The sequence below is a fragment of the Chiloscyllium punctatum genome, chromosome 3, assembly GCF_047496795.1.
Source record: "Chiloscyllium punctatum isolate Juve2018m chromosome 3, sChiPun1.3, whole genome shotgun sequence".
Taxonomy (NCBI): domain Eukaryota; kingdom Metazoa; phylum Chordata; class Chondrichthyes; order Orectolobiformes; family Hemiscylliidae; genus Chiloscyllium; species Chiloscyllium punctatum.
Window position 1 is genome coordinate 85864430 of NC_092741.1, and position 19782 is coordinate 85884211.

Genomic DNA, 19782 nt, shown 5'->3' on the forward strand with positions numbered 1-19782 from the left:
TAATGTCGCTGTCTGCACATAATAATGTACCTCGGTCCCGTGAAAGTCATAATTACACATGAGTGCATCACCTGTGGCTCCTGAAAAAGCTATTGAAGCATTATCACGTCTTATTTGAAGTGAATTATTGATCAAAATCTGTTCAGAGACAGTCAAACATAATTTGTTGGTGATGTAAAACATCTTCTTGTGAAGTAGAGAAGTTGCCAACCTGTTCTGTGCTTAAGTTGGTGTCCAGTCTTGAAGTTTTTTGAAATTTTTGAACTGTGTTATCCATGTGTCAACTTGCTGATCTGTCAAACAATTCTGAGAGCTTGAATTTCTCTAATGGAAAGATTAGTGTCGTAGAATCCTTTGTAGATAGATGCCATTCATCCCATTGAATCTGCGCCAACCTTCCAAAGAGCATTCCACCTTCTCTACTCTTGTTCCCATAAACTCACATTTAACATGACTAACTAGCCTAGCCTGCACAACCCTGAACAGTACAGGGCAGCTTTAGCATGGCCAATCCGCCTAACCTGCACATCTTTGGACTGTGGGAAGAAACCGCAGCACCTGGAAGGAACCCATGCAGATATGAGAAGAATGTGCAAACTTAACACAGTCGCCCAAGGCTGGAATCGAACCTGAGTGCATGGTGCAGTGAGGCAGCATGCTAACCATTGAGCCCCTGTGCCACCCTGAAGGTGAAAGTATCAGCAAAGATTATTGCATCTATTTATTCTCAATAGGCACTTGAGGTTGTTGATCATTTTCTGTATTTGGAAGATAATCATTAGGATTGTGATCTACTTGCACTACACCTGTCGTCTTGTTGAATGGTTTGTTGTTTAAAGTCGTTGTTGCGTCATTAAAACTGAAAGCTGTTAAAATGTCTGCTGTTATAAAAGCCGATTTCAATGTATAGTTTAGGTTGTCTTTCATCTCAGTTTTCTTCAGATTCAAAAGAGATATATGCAGACATTCCTTTTTCAATGTGGCTGAATGATTTCTAAAGGATCTGTGTCAACAAACTTCCTCAAAATTGTAATCAATACGATGTAATAATCTTTGACTGCATCAAAGATGGCTGCTGTGATGTCATCATGCTTTCTTTTCTGTATCTGAGGCAGTTTCATGCCCATTTTGATACCATGCTTTTTTTAAATTCACTCATGAGACATAGCGTCACTGACTGGCCTGGCATTTATCGGCCATCCCTTACTGCCCTTGAGAGAAGTGGTGGTGATCTGATATGATCTGATTTATGTTCTTAATCTCCAACATAGTTTTTAAACAAGCTAATTCAATAAAATATCTTAGCTATTGAACAAAACTTGTGGCTCACTCAAAGTTTTGAAATAATAAAGATTTAGCTAACTTAACTGTTAGGCCACTGAACCTTCAAATTTCAAATTACTCTTCCTTTATATTCACTCTAACTGAACCTGCCTCCACTGTGTTATGCCTCTGTGTTATCAGTGAAATCATCGTAAAGCTATGACAGGTTGTAAAGTCCTGACACAACACTTCCGGTGGGTGATCTAGGGCCTGATGTGTTGGGATTGCCTGGTGCGGAGTTCAGGCAGTTGTGTGACACAGGGAAAGGCCACAAGTCAGAAGGCTGGATACTAAGGATTGCCTCAAGTCTGAGAGACAGCAAAATCATGCCGAAATGGCGCCAATCAGGTCAGGCACAATATAGACATCTCATGGCGCTCAATGAGATTTCAAATTCCAATAATTTAACAACATTAAAATAAATCAACTCTAAATGAGGGAATACAAAGTATTGGAGTCACTATGCTGTATTTTTCAGTCAGGTAAAGAGACTGCCACTGGACCAGAATTGAGACAGTCTTACTCCTCTCTCTTTCTTTCTTTGAAACATCTTTCATCAAAGTTGAGCTATTTATTTGAAAGGTTATCTGACGTCTTCACTGTTGCAGCCCAAAAAATGTTAAAGGAGAATTCTGAATCAACTCTTCTCTCTCCAAGAGAATAACAAAATCATCCCAGTCACAACTGCAGGGTGACTGCACTCCAGTGAGAAACTTGAGTACCTGCAGCTACCAAAGAGAGGATGGCCCTTCAACTGGAAACAAGCCTCTGAAAAATCTGTAAATCATTTTCTTTACTGACATTACAAGTTATTGGCCAAAGTTTCATCAATTCACACTCTGCTAAGTTCTATGTCCTTCTTTTCATATTTGTGTGGATTGTGTGCGTGTTGTTTCTGCATTTATGGGCACTTGGTATACTTGAACATTTTTAACCTGTTGTTAATGACTTCTATGTTCTGCTTCAGCAAGTTCCTGAATTAAAACTAGCTCATTATTCACTAACTTAGGGAACATGGTGCTCATTCATTACACTAAGTAATACTCAGTGAATTATTAATTATTGAATTGGCAATATCAATGCCCTTTAAAATTCAATCTTTCTTGTAAGCAACTCAGGCATAGCGAGAAGAGAAGAGGCGGTTCACCCATTTGGCTTGGTCATAACGACACAAAAAGAGAAAATGTCATCAGTGCAAATTTTGAGCTGGCAGAGATGAGTAATAACCAAACTACAAGAGAAACATCTAAAGCTGTGAAACAACCAACATCCAAAAAACAAGCATGTGGAGAAATGTCCCTTTCCTGAGAATGCTCTGGTGATCGTAATAAGGAAGTGCAACAAAGCAAGATGATGGTCCTGGCAGAAAATGATCACCATAAAATAGACCACAAATCTGCTGGAAGAGAAGCAGCCATAACATAGACACATTCCCAGATCCATAACTTTTGAAGAATACTTAGATGTATGAGAAAGAATGAAAAAAATTATGTTCAGATATTTATAGATTTTGTTATACTCTGCAACACAAACATACCAAATTGAGTCTGTGAACTGGAATGCATGCAAAACATACAATCATAGAATACCCACAGTGTGGAAGCAGGCCATTCAGCCCATGCAGTCCACGCCAACCTTCTGAAAAGCATCTCACCCAGCCACACCTCCCCTTCCTATCCCTTTATGATTGTATGCATTTCCCAAGGCTGATCCACCTAACTTATACATCTTTGGACTGTGAAAGGATACTGGATTACCCAGAGAAAACCACTCAAACACAGGGAGAATGTGCAAACCTGAACCGAGCCCAGGCCACTGGTGCTGTGTGGCAGCACTGCTAATCACTGAGCCACTGTGCCACCAATGGGGCAACTATATTTTACCAAGTCATTTACTATGCTGTACACTGCTTTTTGCAACAACAAATACCTTTTACTGTTAAATTCAAATCTTGAAAGGTATAAGCTGTTCAAAGTAATGCGACAGAAATTCAGCTTCAATAACTTAACCTTAGCAGGACACTGTAATCATTGCGGAATAATATTTAGGCGCAAAGTGAGAACCAGAAATGCAATCCAATCAAAGAACATGTAAGTTGGACCATAACAGAATTAATATAAATAGATTTTATTACGATAATGGTGATAACCAAAGTGAAGACTACTTTTAATTGTCAACTGTCTCCACGATGAAATGTAACACTGAAAATTCAGCATGCTGCCCAACAAGTCAGATTTCATCACTCCAAGCTTCCATAAATGTTCATGCATACAAAACACAGTACAAAGTGTTTTTATTAACAAATAATGATTGGACATTTTGTTTAACTGAGTCTCAATGTCAAGATTAATGGTGAGGAGAAATAGATTTCAATTCAATCTAAGATTGCAAAACCCTAAGATTTAAGCAAAGTGACTATGTACATGTTCAGGGCAGTTCTTATTGTGTGGGTGAGTGGAAAATTATCTAATTTTCTCATCCAGAGCATTACTATCATCCTTAATTAACCTACCTGCGTATGTGCCTGGGGTTATATTGCTATAACAATATCTTGCAAATGGATGGTTATATACTAACCTTTACCACATAGTTTCATTTGTTCCCTGTCAGTATATCCTCTAAGAATGATCTCTGCAGTAAACACTGGATTCAGGAAGAAAAGGAAGTGAAACTTTCCTGTGATAAATCTTCCCTATGTGCTGGCCGACTGACAGACATATATCCAAATAATCTATGTCCAAATATCAAAAAAAAAGGCAAGAATGAAAACGCAATGATTAATAGGTCTGTACAACCACATTACAGAACTGTTATTACTTTTGTCTCCTACAGATTGTAGGACATATAGTAGCTGTGGGGAAAAGCCTTTGTATAAATGACAGCCAAGGCCACCAATGGCCTGGAGATGCAAGGAGGTCATCTGGTTAAATATGCTTGGTATAGGATGATGGAAGATGGCTGGGGAGGGAAGGGAGATGTTGAGGTATTTTAGAAACAAGGGCCTAAAACAATGATGATAATTATTCAATCACCATCTGGCGCAGAATACCAGCCACATACCAGATGGAAAAAGGCATATATGGTTGTAGTGATTGGAATGATGTCAGTCAGGTGAAACTCATAGAACATGAGTTCCCTGGTTGGGGCTGTTAACCTGGTCCAATCAGGGAGCCCTGGCTGACAGATATAAATAGGAGTGTCAGGGGTTCTGCTCCCTCCCAGAGCCGGTTCTGTGCTAGTTGGGTCAGCGTTATGTACATTGCATGTGTAAATAAAGCGTGACTTGGTGACGCGATACCGGCCTTTGTGGAATTATTTCAGTGGTGATGAAAGAAAACCATGGCCTAAAGAAATTTGCTCACAACTGTCATCCTTGAGCAGGGGTAATCAATTCTGGCATCATGCCACTATTTGGAGAGCTTGACTCATGCGGTTGAAAACTGGGCTGTCGAAAACTGGGTCCAGCATGTGGAAAGTACTTTTTCCAGGCAAATAACATTGAGGCAGATGAAAGGCAACAAGTAATTCTCCCGACAATGTGTGAACCTGCAGCTTTTTCTGATACTTGGAGCCTAACCTGAGCTTCAGGTCGAATTCAGCAGTGGCTCTTATTCTGAGTATGTCCAATTACAATTTGGAACAGTGTATGGGAGGCCAAGTGGAAAATGCAGATGCCTTGAGCTACCTCCCATTGGCGGACACACCACCCATGGTGCCACTATTGGTACAGTCCATTCTGGCTTCAAACCTTCTGGTCACTGCTGACAATGACAGACCGTGGACACAAAAAGATTCCTTCCTGGCAAAACTAAAACAGCTGATGGTGATACAGGAAACAAAAGGGCCATCACAACCAGAATTGAACCTTTCTTGAACCAGCAAGATCAGATCACCCAAGAGAATGGTGTATATTATGGAGAGCAAGAGAGATTGTCCTGAGCAAAAATTGTTAACAGACACTGGCTGAACTCCACAAAGGTCATCCAGGGCTTTCCAAAATGAAGCCTTTGGTAAGAAGTTAGGTTTAGTGCAAAGAATTGGATGCTGACATAGCTGTATTGGTGGGGCAATGCCCAGAGTGATGGCAAGGATAAAATCTACTGCTAGCAGCTCCACCACAACTTGGGAATGGCCGGGTAAAACCTGGATTCGGTTACACATCAACTATGCCGGTCCTTTTGTGGGCTGAATGTTTTTAATTATTGTGGAAGCCCATTCAAAATTATTGGATGTGCACAAATTTATTCGTCCAACACGGAAACACCAATTGAAAGGTTATGCGCATCTTTTGTAATACACAGACTCCCGGAGGTGTTTTCGAAGAGTGTGGTGCTGGAACAACACAGCCAGTCAGGCAGCATCCGAGGAGCTGGACAGTCGACGCTGCCTGACCGGCTGTGCTTTCCCAGCACCAAACTCGTTGACTCAAATCTTCAGCATCTGCAGTCCTCATTTTCTCCAGGAGGTGTTGGTCAGAGACAATGGGACATCATTCACCAGCAGGGAAATTGAGTCTTTCCCAAAGTCAAATGGCAAACGGCATGTAAGAACAGCCCTATACCATCCATTGGCCAATGGTCTGGAGAAAAGAGTCGTCCAAACTTTGAAGGCAGGCTTCAAGAAACAGCTTATAGTTTCACTTGATATCAAACTGTCCTATTTGATTATAGGACAGCCCTCATGCAACTACAGGCACAAGTCCTGCAGAGTTGCATACTAAATAAAAACTGAAAGAACTGTGGATGCTGTAAATCAGAGACAAAAATAAAAATTGCCGGAAACGTTCAGCAGTTTTGGCAGCATCTGTGGATAGAAATCACAGTTAACATTTCAGGCTGAGTGACCCTTCTTCAGAACATCCCCAGATGCTGCCTGATCTGCTGAGCTTTTCCAGCAGTTTCTACGTTTATCTCCTGCTAATATGGAGAAGACTCCACACCAGGTTAATTTTGTTCTTCCCTGATCTGGAATGGGTGGAGTGTGAAATAGCATCAGGAATGCCAATGACAGACACAAATCTTCTCTTAGTGAAAGAGGCAATTTACTTCAGGCCAGGAGTTTGGTGTCGAAATCACAAGAACAGCTCTGCATGCATAAAAGCCATGGCCGACACGAGATCAGGTCCTGTGAAGTACAAAGTTCGGGTAGGTGAGGCAATCCTGAACAAGCACGTTGTCTCCATGAAAGTAGCAACCTTGCAAACAGGGCAGGAACAAAACATACCCTGCCCCTCAGAACATCAGTGGGACTGTCAAAATCCGTGGGTTCTCCTCCTCCACCTAGCATCAAAGAAAACTCTAAGGGTGAGATGGACACGGCAGATGTGACAGTCTCAGCACTGTTACTGCCTGAAGAAAAAGATGAGTTTCGACTGAGACACTCTGACACAAGAGGTGGGCTAATGTCCAGAATATGCTGCCAGTATCCAAGCAGATTCAGAGGAACTGGACCTGATGCAAAAGTGTCCCAGGAGAAGCTACAGGTGAAAGAATGTGTCTATGTCCCAGGACTTAGAGAGAAAGAAATGTAATGATTGGAATGGTCAGCCAGGTGGACCTCATAGAATATAATTCCCTGACTGGGCCTGTTAACCTGATCCATCAGGGAGCCCTGGCTGACAGACATAAACAGGAGTGTCAGAGGTTCCACTCACTCTAGGGGCCGGTTCTGTGCTAGCTGGGTCAGTGAGATATGGAAGTAAAGGATGACTTGTTGACAGGAAACCAGACTTCAAGGAGTTATTTCAGTAGTTTATATACCAGACCCAATTCAGCTACCTTTTTGGCAGAGCAAGAGGTGAGGCATACTTTTGCTGAAAGAAATAAAGGAGTGGATGTACGTTATGCTGGATGGATTTTTAGAAATTAAATGAGTCTCTTTACAAGAAAAGGGTGATTTACATGTAACCTAAGGGAAGATGCAAGGAGTCCAAAGTGAGGTATAGGAAAAATGATCTCAGAGACCTTCAGAATTACAGTCACCTCTCAGATACACCTTGATCGTCCAACACACAGACAATTGCCACAAAATGAGTTCGCTCTAATCCCAGTAGGGAGGGTTCTGTACAATAAAATACACTACAAAATAGTCCAGTCATTCTGAAAAGGACAGGTATGGGACTGCCATGTTGGTGCATGGCGACAAGGGACAATGGATCAGGAGGGCTGAAATTTATTAAGATATAGGAGAACCAGAAGGGAAATCAATCAACTTTATTAAGGAAGAGGTTGAAATGGAAGAGACAATCTTTAATTACAGAAGGCTTGTCAATCTTTTATTTTAGCATGTCTGCAAACATTCATCTCAATCTGCTTGTACTGTCTATAAAAATGAAGCAGATCCAGGGACAAGTGAAGCAAATACTGCAGGGAATAAACAAAGTTATTTGCTGTGGCAGGGCAATGATCATATAGTTGTAAAATTTAGTTATGGCAATAGTATCCCAGGCAAGAACCATTAACAAGTTAATTAAGGAAAACTGTAATGCTTCAGTTGATTCAGGGGTCATGGTCAACTGAAGAAGCCAAGATTAGGTTGGAAAAGATTGTGAGGGGAGAGACTCCCTCATGGCTAATGAGTGCACATCAGGAAGCCTTACTCTCAGAGGAGAAAAATCTGACTGCTTGTGAGATCTGATGGCTGGTTAAAGTTTGCTGAGTCTCCTATTTTTTGTTATTTAAATAAATGATTTAGATCAGAATTTAGGAAGCATTGTTAGTAAGTTTGCAGATGACACCAAAATTGGTGATATAGTCAATGGTGAAGAAGGTTATCTTAGATTAAAAGGGGATCTTGATCAATTGGGCCAATGGACCAAGGAGTAGCAGGTGGAGTTTAATATGGATAAATGCAAAGTGTTGCATTTTGGTAAAATGAACAAGGCAGGACTTGAGCAGTTACTGGTAGGGCCTTGGGTAGTGTTGTCAAACAGAGACACCTAGGAGTTCAGGTATCTAGTTCTTTGAAAATTGTATCATATGTAGACTGGGTGATAAAGAAGGCATTTGACATGCTTGCACTGAGTATAGGAGTTTGGATGTAATATTGCAGTTAAATAGGACATTAGTGAGGCTACTGTTGGAATACTGCATACAGTTCTGGTCACTCTGCTGTATTATTAAATTGAAGAGGGTGCAGAAAAGATTTACAAGGATGTTACCAGGACTGGAGAATTTGAGTTATAGAGGGAGGCTGGATTGGCTTTTTGTTTCCATTGGAACATAGGAGTTTGAGGGGTGACCTTATAGAGCTTTATAAAATCATGAGGGGCATAGATAAGGTGAATAGTAAAGGTCTTTTTCCCAGGGCAGGGAGTTCAAAACTAGAGGGCATATGTTTAAGGTGAGAGGAGAAAGATTTTAAAAGGACCTGAGGAGCAACCTTTTCACACAGAGGGTGGTTCACATGTGGAAAGAACTGCCAGATGAAATGATAGATGCAGTTAGTTACAATAATTAAAATACATTAGTTCAGGTACACAGGTAGGAAAGGTTTCGAGGGATATGGGCCAAATTCAGATACATGAAACTAGTTTAGTTTGGGAAAATTGGTCAGCATGAACAAGTTGGACTGAAGGGTCTGTTTCCGTGCTGTACAATTCTATGACTTTAAGACTCTATCGAGATGTTTCTTTGGAGCAGCTTGTGGTAGAGCGCACAATGGATTGGCAATTCTGAATTTGGTGATGTGTAATGAGGCAGATTTGATTAGGGAACTTAAATTGAAGGAACCCCTAGGGGGCAGTGACCATAATATAATAGAATTCACCCTGCAGTTTGAGAGGGAGAAGCTTGAGTCAAATATTACAGTGTTACAACTGAATAAAGGTAATTACAAAGACATGAGGGAGGAGCTGGCCAGAACTGAATAGAAGGGGAGCCTAGCAGGGAAGATGATGGAGCAACAATGACATTAGTTTCTGGAGGTAATTTCAGAGGCACAGCAGAAATTCAACCCAAAGAAAAAGAAACATATTAAGGGGAGAATGAGACAACTATGGCTGACAAAGGACAATCAGAGACTGCATAAAAACAAAATAAAAAGCATATCATGTGAAGATCAGTGGGAAGCCAAGGGATTGGAAAGCCTTTAAAAGCCAGCAGAGGATAATGCAAAAAGCAAATTGGGGGAGAAGATGAAATTTGAGGGGAAGCTACCTGTATACAGGGTAAGAGAGAGACTAAAGTGGACATTGGACCATTGGAAAATGAGACTGGAGAAGTAGTAAAGGGGAACAAAGAAATATTGTAGGAACTGAATAGGTACTTTGCATGAGTCTTTCATGGTGAAAACCACAAGTAGAATACGAAAACGTCAAGAAAGTCAGAGGTAAGTGTAGTGGTCTTATATAAAAGAGATGTTGGGGAAGTTGAGGGTCTGAAGGTGGATAAATCACACAGACTAGATGGACTACACCCAGGGTTCTGAAGGAGATGGTTGTTGAAATTGCAGAGGCATAGCTGGTGACTTATGAGTTTTAACTGGAGTCAGGGAGGGTGCGAGATGACTGGAAAATATTAAATCCTTGTTTAAGAAGAGAGGGAGGCAGAGGACAGGAAATTATAGCCAGGTTAGCCTGACCTCAGTCGTTGGTAAGATTTTACAATCTGTTATTAAGGGTAAGACTGTGGAGTACTTGGAAGTAAATGGTAAAATAGGACTGAGTCAGCACAACTTTGTTAAGGTGATGTCATGCCTGACATATCCATTAGTATTCTTTGAGGAGGTAATGGCTAAATTAGACAAGCAAAAGCCAGTGATTTATTTGGACTACAAAAGAAGCTGATAAAGAACTTAAGAGCCCATAGTGTTAGCGGCAAGGTACTTGCATGGATTGGCTGACTGGTAGAAGGCAGATAATGGGGATATAGGGGTATTTTACAAGATGGCAGCTGGTGGCTAGTGGAGTTCTGCAGGGGTCAGTGATGGGACCACAACTATTCACATTAACGATCTGGCTGAAGGAACTGAGGGCATTGTTGCTAAGTTTGCAGATGACACAAAGACAAGCAGAGGGCCAGGTAGTATTGAGGAGGCAGAGAAGCTGCAGCACTTGGACAGGCTCGGAGAGTGGGCAAAAGTGGCAGATGGAATACAATGTGGGAAGGGGTGAAATTATGTACTCTAGGAGGAAGAATATTTTTAAATTAGGAAAGGCTTCAGAAATCTGAAGCACAAAGGGACATAGGAGTCCTAGTTCAGGACTCCCCCAAGGTTAACATGCCGGCTCAGTTGGCACTTAGGAAGGCAAATGCAATGTTAGCATTTATTTCAAGAGGACTAGAATACAAGAGCAGAGATGTAATGGTTGAATAAGGTTCTGGTCAATTTCACAATAAGAACATTCTCAGCAGTTTTGTACCCTATATCCAAGGAAGCTGGTCTTGGAAGGGGTCCAGAGGAGGTTTACAAGAATGATCACAAGATTAAAAGGCTTGTAATATGAGGAATGGTTTAGGACACTGGGTCTGTACATGATGGAGTTTAGAAGGATAAAGGGCGATCTGATTGAAACTTCCAGAATACTGAGAGGCCTGGACAGAATGGACATGGTGAACATGTTTCCAATAGTAAGAGATTCTGGGACCCAAGGGCACAGCCTCAGAGTGTAGGTATGAGCCTTTAGAACTGAGATGAGGAGGGGCTTTTCAGTCAAAGAGTGGTGAATCTGTGGAACTCATTGCCACAAAAGGCTGAGAGGCCAAGTCACTAAGTGCATTTAAGAGAGAGGTGGATAGGCTCTTGACTAGTAAGGGGATCAAAGCATAAGGGAGAATGCTGGAGAATGGGGTTGAGAAACATAGCAGCCATGATTGAATGTCAGAGAAGACTTCTTGGGCTGAATGGTCTAGTTCTGTTCACACATCTTATGGGCTTATTGTCAATAAGAGCAGAATACTACTCTCACCAACCTAAACCTCTGGGATTTGGTGGTGGAAGCCCCTGGCTCATCAGGACAAATAAATTAATCTATAATACAGCAGATGGAAGTGATTAGGATAGTTAAGGAATGACTGTGTAGTAACAATAGGTTCTACCTTACATGCTGCCTGTAGAAGAGAAACTAGTGGAGACTAAGCTAGATGGATATTCCACCCCAGGAAGCTTGATACTGTGTCCTAAACACACAGAATCTGATCCAGCATGCATGCTTTGTTTGAACCAACTAAAAGTACCAGCATGCATTGCCTAACAATAGTTCAGATGGATTGTATCTAATTTCATCAGAGTTGTCCTGTATTGAACTGAATGTTTTACTTCATGTTGGTTTGATGGATTTGAACCTGAATATGGGAAACAGTTAAGCCCATAAAGTAACAAACATTCAAGAGAAGGATAAAGTTAGTAAGAAGTTGACAGATTATCTGATTAAGTTTGAGCATGAGAAACTTCTCCCTCCAGCCCCACCCCCTCCCCCCTCCAAGCATTTGTTGTATTTGCAGAAGGAACTTGTGTCTTCAGCATTGTTACCAAGTTCAACAACATACCAAGAAAATGAGAAAACAAACTGACAAATTAGCCACTGGATCTACTTGCTTTACAGGAGAGCATTTGTACAGTTGGTTGTAAAATACTGAGGTTCTGTGCATTGCATATATATTTATTACATAAATAAAAGAGTATTAGTTGGAGCCAAATCAAAACCTCAGTTCAGGCAGCAAAAGTATCAGCACATTGCAATGTTGTAAAATGAAAATTCGTGCCAGCATTAAATGTTTTATACACAGCAGTTGCTCTAATCATAAAACTGCATACACAAAATGAAATCTTCATTAAAGTCACTCACCTTTTACTTTTGGCTTTATTGCTGTCAAGAAAAATACAAATCTGTTGTAAAGTGGTCAATAGATTTTTGAGGGAGACGAATTTCTACAAATTGTCTCACATTTTCAGAGATACATGGAAGAATGGAATTGAGAGGTACCCTCGAGGTCCTTTAGCTATTTCTAACAAACATCATTTTCACAGTAATGCTGGGGGTGGAGGGAGAATGGGCGTGGGATATGATTCACAAATATGCAAAAACTGAATCCAGGAGGGCCATTTAAACTCAGTGGTGAAATCAGTCACCAATTCACCACAGTGAGGTCCATCTCCCACAGTGTGTAACATAAATTCATGATGGGTCCACCACCTGGAATAAAATTCTGTTGGATTGGGGTAGCTCCTGCATGGTCAGGTTTGCAGATTTGGAAAACTTGTCCACTGTGAATAACACCTGCAAATATTTGGTTTACTGTCTTTGGACAGTGATGAGGTGGGAAAACATTTAATTAGGAACTGTTTAGTCCTGGCACACTGTTTAAAAGCAGGCTCATGATATCATCAACTTAGGCTAAGTTTGCATTTGGTTGTATGGTGGGTTTTGGATCATTGATGTCAGAAACACATGGGGATCTTGAACCATCACTTACCAAAAGCAGTGCCCATTGGTACAATCTACTAAGAGGTTGACTCCTCATTAGCCACCTCAATTTTTGCAATTGTAATAAAGTCCAGTACATGGGTGAAAGCTGTAGAGCCTCGGCTGGTGAAGGTCCAACCATCCTTCTGCCACAAAACCCACTACAAGTCATTGCAACAAACTCTAGCCAAGGAATAATATTGTCAGGTTGTATTCTGAACATAGGTTGGTTAATTAATTTAATTGTACTTTGCTGTTACCTTTATTATTGCAAGATTTTCAAATATGTTTACAATATTGTCTTCTGTAGCTGAACCATGTGGGCGGCACGGTAGCACAGTGGTTAGCACTGCTGCCTCACAGCACCAGAGACCTGGGTTCAATTCCCGCCTCAGGCGACTGTCTGTGTGGAGTTTGCACAAGCTCCCCGTGTCTGCGTGGGTTTCCTCCCACAGTCCAAAAATGTGCAGGTTAGGTGACTGAGCCATGCTAAATTGCCCATAGTGTTAGGTGTAGGGGAATGGGTTGTGCTTCAGCAGGTTGGTGTGAACTTGTTGGGCTGAAAGGCCTGTTTCCACACTGTAAGTAATCTAATCTACAGTTCTGTATCTGTGAGTTAAGACTGTCAAGATAAAGTTTAGTTTCATTTATATATTTATGGGCTTGATGACTCAGTCTGAAGGTTGGTTTGTGTAAATTCATTTTCAATATGTTTTATCACCCTGAATTGAGTATTTGAGGTTGGATAGTTTAGTGTCTTATTAAAAGATAGTAGTGACATAAGACCATTGATGGAGGGAAAGACAGTCAGTCTGTGAAGAACCAACAGAGATTGGAGTTAAGCAACTGGATAGCTGAGTTGAAGAAACTCATACTTGTGTTCTCAAGTTTGGAGTTACAGTGCACTTAAATTGTGGTTTGTTTTATGCATCCGTAGAGGAGATACCAGATGAAGGGAAAAGCATCTCATTAATACACAAAAATTTGCCACATAGAAAATTTGACCACAGGCGGGGTTCCAGAGGACTGGAAATTAGCCAATGTTGTTCCCTTGTTTAAGCGAGGAAGCAGGGATAATCTAAGAAATTGTAGGCCAGTGGCCTGACATCTGTGGTGGGGAAGCTCTTGGAGAAGACACCTGCACATTTGAAAGAAAATGGACTAGTTAATGTCAGGCAGCATGGTTTTGAATGGGGAAGGTCATGTCTCACCAACCTGACTGAATTTTTTAAAGAGGTGACAAAGATAATTGATGAGGGAAGGACTGTGGATGTAGTTTATATGGCATTTGATAAAGTCTCACATGGAAGATTAGTACAAAAACTAAAATCACATGGGGTTTGGGTGGGCTCGCTAGATGGATACAAAACTAGTTTGGTCATAGAAGACAGAGGCCAGCAGTAGGCATTTTTCAGAATTGTGACCAGTGACTAGTGGTCGTCCACAGGGATCAGTCTTAGGTCCTCTGCTATGTGTAGTATATATAAATGATCTGGAGGAAAATGTGGTGGTCTGATTAGTACTTTTGCAGATGACATGAAGATTGGGGGTGTTGCTGGTAGTGCTGACGATTGTGAAAGGATACAACAGGACATAGATAGATTGGCGATTTGGACACAGAAATGTCAGATGGAATTTAATCCAGACAACTGTGAGGGGATTCATTTTGGAGGATCAAAATTAGATGTGACTAATATTGTAAATGGCAGAACCCTTATGAACATTAACATACAGACGGTTCTGGGCGTGCAGGTCCACCGTTCCATAAAAATGGTGACACAGGTGCCAAGGTGATTAATAAGGTATATGGCACTGGACTAAGTCTTCATTTGGGGCCCGAGCATAGATAGCACTGCGAATCTTAATGAGGTTTAAGTGTTTGAAATTCTATTCTTAAGATAAAGGAGTAATGTAAAGTTGAATCTTTTAGAGTCATAGAGATGTACAGCATGGAAACTGACCCTTCGGTCCAACCCGTCCATGTCGACCAAATATCCTAATGCGATCTAGTCCCACCTGCCAGCACCCGGCCCATATCCTTCCAAACCCTTCCTATTCATGTACCCATCCAAATGCCTCTTAAATGTTGTAATTGTACCAGCCTCCACCACATCCTCTGGCAGCTCATTCCATACATGTACCACCCTCTGTGTGAAAACGTTGCCCCTTAGGTCTCTTTTATATCTTTCCCCTCTCAACCAAAACCTATGCCCTCTAGTTCTGAACTCCCCCATCCCAGGGAAAAAGACTTTGTGTATTTATCTTATCCATGCCCCTCATAATTTTGTAAACCTCTATAAGGTCACCCGTCAGCCTCCGACGCTCCAGGGAAAACAGCCCCAGCCTGTTCAGCCTCTCCCTGTAGCTCAAATCCCCCAAACCTGGCAACATCCTTGTAAATCTTTTCTGAACCCTTTCAAGTTTCACAATATCTTTCCGATAGGAAGGAGACCAGAATTGCATGCAATATTCCAACAGTAGCCTAACCAATGTCCTGTACAGCCGCAACATGACCTCCCAACTCCTGTTCTCAATACTCTGACCAATAAAGGAAAGCATACCAAACGCCTTCTTCACTATCCTATCTACCTGCGATTTCACTTTCAAGGAGGTGTGAAACCTGCACTCCAAGACCTCTTTGTTCAGCAACACTCCCTAGGACCTTACCGTTAAGTGTATAAATCCTGCTATCCCAAAATGCAGCACCTCGCATTTATCTAAATTAAACTCCATCTGCCACTTCTCAGCCCATCGGCCCATCTGATCAAGATCCCATCATGATCTGAGGGAACCATCTTCACTTAAAAATGTGTTGCTGGAAAAGCACAGCAGGTCAGGCAGCATCAAAGGAGAAGGAGAATCGACGTTTCGGACATAAGCCCTTCCCGAAACATTGATTCTCTTTCTCCTTTGTAGCTGCCTGACCTGCTGCGCTTTTCCAGCAAAACATTTTTAAGGTCTGATCTGCAGTCCTCACTTTCTCCTAACCTTCTTTACTGTCCACTACACCTCCAATGTTGGTGTCATCTGCAAACTTACTAACTGTACCTCTTATGCTCGCATCCAAATCATTTATGTAAATGACAAAAAGTCGAGGACCCAGCACCAATCCTTGTGGCACTCCACTGGTCACAGGCCTCCAGTCTGAAAAACAATCCTCCACCACCACCCTCTGTCATCTACCTTTGAGCCAGTTCTGTATCCAAATGGCTTGTTCTCCCTATATTCCATGAGATCTAACCTTGCTAACCAGTCTCCCATGGGGAACCTTGTCGAATGCCTTACTGAAGTCCATATAGATCACATCTACTGCTCTGCCCTCATCAATCCTCTTTATTACTTCTTCAAAAAACTCAATCAAGTTTGTGAGACATGATTTCCCACGCACAAAGCCATGTTGACTATCCTGAATCAGTCCTTGCCTTTCCAAATACATGTATATCCTGTCCCTCAGGATTCCCTCCAACAACTTGTCCACCACTGACGTTAGGCTCACTGGTCTATAGTTCCCTGGCTTGTCCTTACCGCCCTTCTTAAACAGTGGCACCACGTTAGCCAACCTCCAGTCTTCCGGCACCTCACCTTTGACTATTGATGTTACAAATATCTCAGCAAGGGGCCCAGCAATTACTTCTCTAGCTTCCCACAGAGTTCGAGGGTACACCTGATCAGGTCCTGGGGATTTATCCATCTTTATGTGGGGTTAGGCCAGCATTTAGTACCTATCCCTAGTTACACAAATGGCAATTAAGGAAGGAAATCCAACCATGTTGCTGTGGGTTTGGGTTTCCTTCCTTAAAATGACATTAGTGAACCAAATGATTCTTTCCCCATTAAAAAAAAACAAGTGACTGTCTTTACAACAATCAGCGATGGTTACGTGGTCACTATTAGACAAGCTTTCAGTCCAGATGTTTATTGAAATCAAATTTGACCCCCTGCTGTGGTGGGATTCAAACCCAAGATCATTAACATGGGGTTCTGGATTCTCAGTCCAATGACATTGCCACTACACCATCCCTTACCAACTGTCAGGAGAAATAAACAAAGTGTGGATTACCAAACATGATTAATTATCCATCTCCAGACACTGATTGGTAGTTTAATGTACTTATCACTGAAATAAAGGAGATATGCATTATTAAAAATATTTGAAATATTTCTGCTTTAGTTTTTATGTTACCTTTCTCTGTGGGTTTTGGTTTAATTTTCTTCGCGGAATCTGCCTCTAAAAGTTAGATGAACAATTTAATTAGATTCAATATTAACCATAATTGTAACTATTAATATTACTCTAATATTGCAACATCATCTGTGCACATACAATAGACAATAATAAGAATATTACTTTATTATTAAAGCTGTTAATTTCATCCACTCTGTGTTAATTGTATAGAATTTAGAATCTAAACAAAGGAAATTCAGATAAAAATAATCAGCCCATTGCCACTTTAAATTAATCACTGAACCCCCGTCACTTTCTGTTCCTGTGTACAAACCATATTTGTCAGTCAAGGTGCGGACAACGATGTACAGATCACAGAATCACAGGATTGTTTTCGTACACAGGCAGACCATTTGACCCATTGTGTTTGCACTGGCTCTTGGTTTGCAAGGAGACAACTTCCAAGTTTGTGAGTGACACAAAACTTGAAAAAATTGTAAACTGATTGAAGGACACTAGCACTCCAAAAATACTTTTATACATTGGTTGAGTAGCCGGATGGATGTTAATGCAGAGAAATATGATGGAGTGATACATTTTGGTACAAAGAATACGGAGAGACAGTGTAAAGTTGAATAAAGGTACTATTTTAAAGTGTGTCAGAGAAGTCAATGTGTACACATACATAACTCATTAAAATTGACAGGAAAACTAGACTTCATTAATACAGGTAGAGTGGATGAAGGGCAGGAAGATTATGCTGAATAAATATAGGACATACACACGACTATACTTTAGCTGCAGTACTGTGAATACTTCTGTGTTCCACACTTTAGGAAAGATGTGAACAGATTGAAGACTGCGCTCAAGGCAGAAGATAAATTGGAGAATTTGGAACAGTTTTTCCTGGAAAAGAAAATGTTGGGAGCAGCGTTGGCACCTTACTCTTACCTTTAGTGTGGCAAATTCACAATCCGATTCTGTGCAGTTTTCGCCTCAATTATCTCAATTTGCATTCCACTATCAAGAGTTGGGGAAAATTTGAGTGCAGAATGTTTGATTTACTAACCCATGCATCTCTAGAGAATCATTGAAATTTGTTGCCATTTGGGCAATGGAAGAAAGGAAAACTGCAACATTAGCAATAAATGCAAATAATGCACTGGCTGAACTTTGCGTTACCTTTTTTTGCAGGCTTTGGACTTTTTTGCTTCATGGTTTCCGCTTCTAAATATTTGGTAAAATAAATGAAATAGGATCGATATTAATTGTACCTTAATTGTTACTGATCAGTTGTTGCTCTTGAAGTATTGTAGGTCTTGAATAATATACATTGTGATTTAAGCATGCAACAAATAATACAACAAAACATATGACTTTTTTGTTCCACTATAATCTGGATTGTGCAAATATTGATAGCAAAAAGAAACCAGAGCCAGAGTGAATCTCTCACAGACACTGCTGCCTTTACACACTGTAAATTTCGAGCAGATAAGGAGAAAGGCAGGTATCACAATGTGCGAAACAGGGGCCTTCACTCTCCTCTGTCAACTTCAATCTCAATTTAAACCATTTCTTATAAACAAAAATTACATGCAAGAAATCTGGGCAACATATTTAGCATGCCTTGAAGAAAAAAATTCATTGTAACAAAATTGAACTTGCAGAGATCAATACTGCCAAATACAGGAAAAATAGCAAAAAACTGTGTGCAATCAAAAGATGTCTGGAAGCAGTAAAGTGGGAACATTTATTTTACTGATGGAACGTTGGTGATTCTTCTGCAGGAGATGTAACAAAGGAAGATGGGTGTTTTGGAGAAGACAGTCATGATAAAACAGATGACAAACAGAAATAATAGAAGAAAAGAAAATCAAGTTTCACTGATGCATAGCATGAAAAAGAATCTACCAAATGAGGTAGATTGAAAGAAATAGAAATATTGACTTTGGTATATTTTCTTTAACTCTGGAACACAACTGAAATGCAAAATATGGGCAACTTTTTCTACTGGATTTTTAAGCAGGCATGCTGAAGGTTTGGGGCATCAGCAAATCACTATGATACTGTTGGTAGCTACAGTATGGATTCATTGCTATTTAATCTACAGTCTGCATTAGTGATATCATGAACCCACCTTTGCTCTTTTCTATACATAGTTTTCTCATTAATAATTGTTACTAATTTGTACTTTTATTGCTTTCCTTCCTCATCTGTTTCAGGCAGTCGGAAGCTGCTTGCAGTATTTATACAGTCGCCATAATGAAGTCTGCTTTTATCTGTCATCTGTTTCCATAACAAGATGTAACACTGAGCTAGCTGACAATTTTGATTTCATCACAGTGAAAATGAATAAAATTAGTGTTCATACAAGACAAAATATTTATCAAAAATAACTTTCAGGAACATTGTTAAATTGTGCTGAGGCAAGAAGATTAGTATCAAGGACTAACAGTCTATAGTTCTGACTCTGTAAAAATTATAATTAAAATAGCATATTGCAGAAAAGCATTTTTTTAAGCTGGTGGTTATTGACAAACACTGCATTTATTATATATATAGTAGAGCGGCAATTTATTTCAAATTTGGGTTCAATTTACTTTGCATAAATGTGCAGCTCTAATCATTCAACTCTATAGCAAACACCAAAAGTAAAATTTGCACTAAAGTTACTCACTTGTTACTTTTGGTTTTCCTGCAGTTTTAAAAGGAAAAAAAGTATGAAAATCTGAGTCAAAAAAGGACGATTGATGTTTGCAAGAGAAGTTGTTTTTGTTGTGGTTCTGTTCGCCGAGCTGGGAATTTGTGTTGCAGTACAACACAAATTCCCAGCTTGACGAACAGAACCACAACAACGAGCACCCGAGCTACAAATCTTCTCCCAAACTTA

At 40.5% G+C, this 19782-nt stretch overlaps 1 protein-coding gene across 42 annotated transcripts in view; it reads right to left on the reverse strand.

Annotated features, from left to right (window-relative positions):
* trdn (triadin) overlaps nucleotides 1-19782 on the reverse strand; it is a 446963-nt gene that overhangs the window by 79187 nt on the left and 347994 nt on the right. For 41 of the 42 annotated variants that reach the window (XR_011954524.1, XR_011954519.1, XR_011954525.1 and 38 more), the window contains 4 exons: nucleotides 19570-19587; nucleotides 18075-18119; nucleotides 16911-16955; nucleotides 12110-12130 (listed from right to left, as the gene is read on the reverse strand). Coding sequence is in view for 33 of the 42 variants with exons in the window: in XM_072555968.1 (XP_072412069.1) it covers nucleotides 12110-12130; nucleotides 16911-16955; nucleotides 18075-18119; nucleotides 19570-19587 (129 nt within the window). In the remaining 9 variants the exon portion in view is untranslated. The remainder of the gene's footprint in view (nucleotides 1-12109; nucleotides 12131-16910; nucleotides 16956-18074; nucleotides 18120-19569; nucleotides 19588-19782) is intronic. The other variant, XM_072555944.1, reaches the window with a different exon arrangement.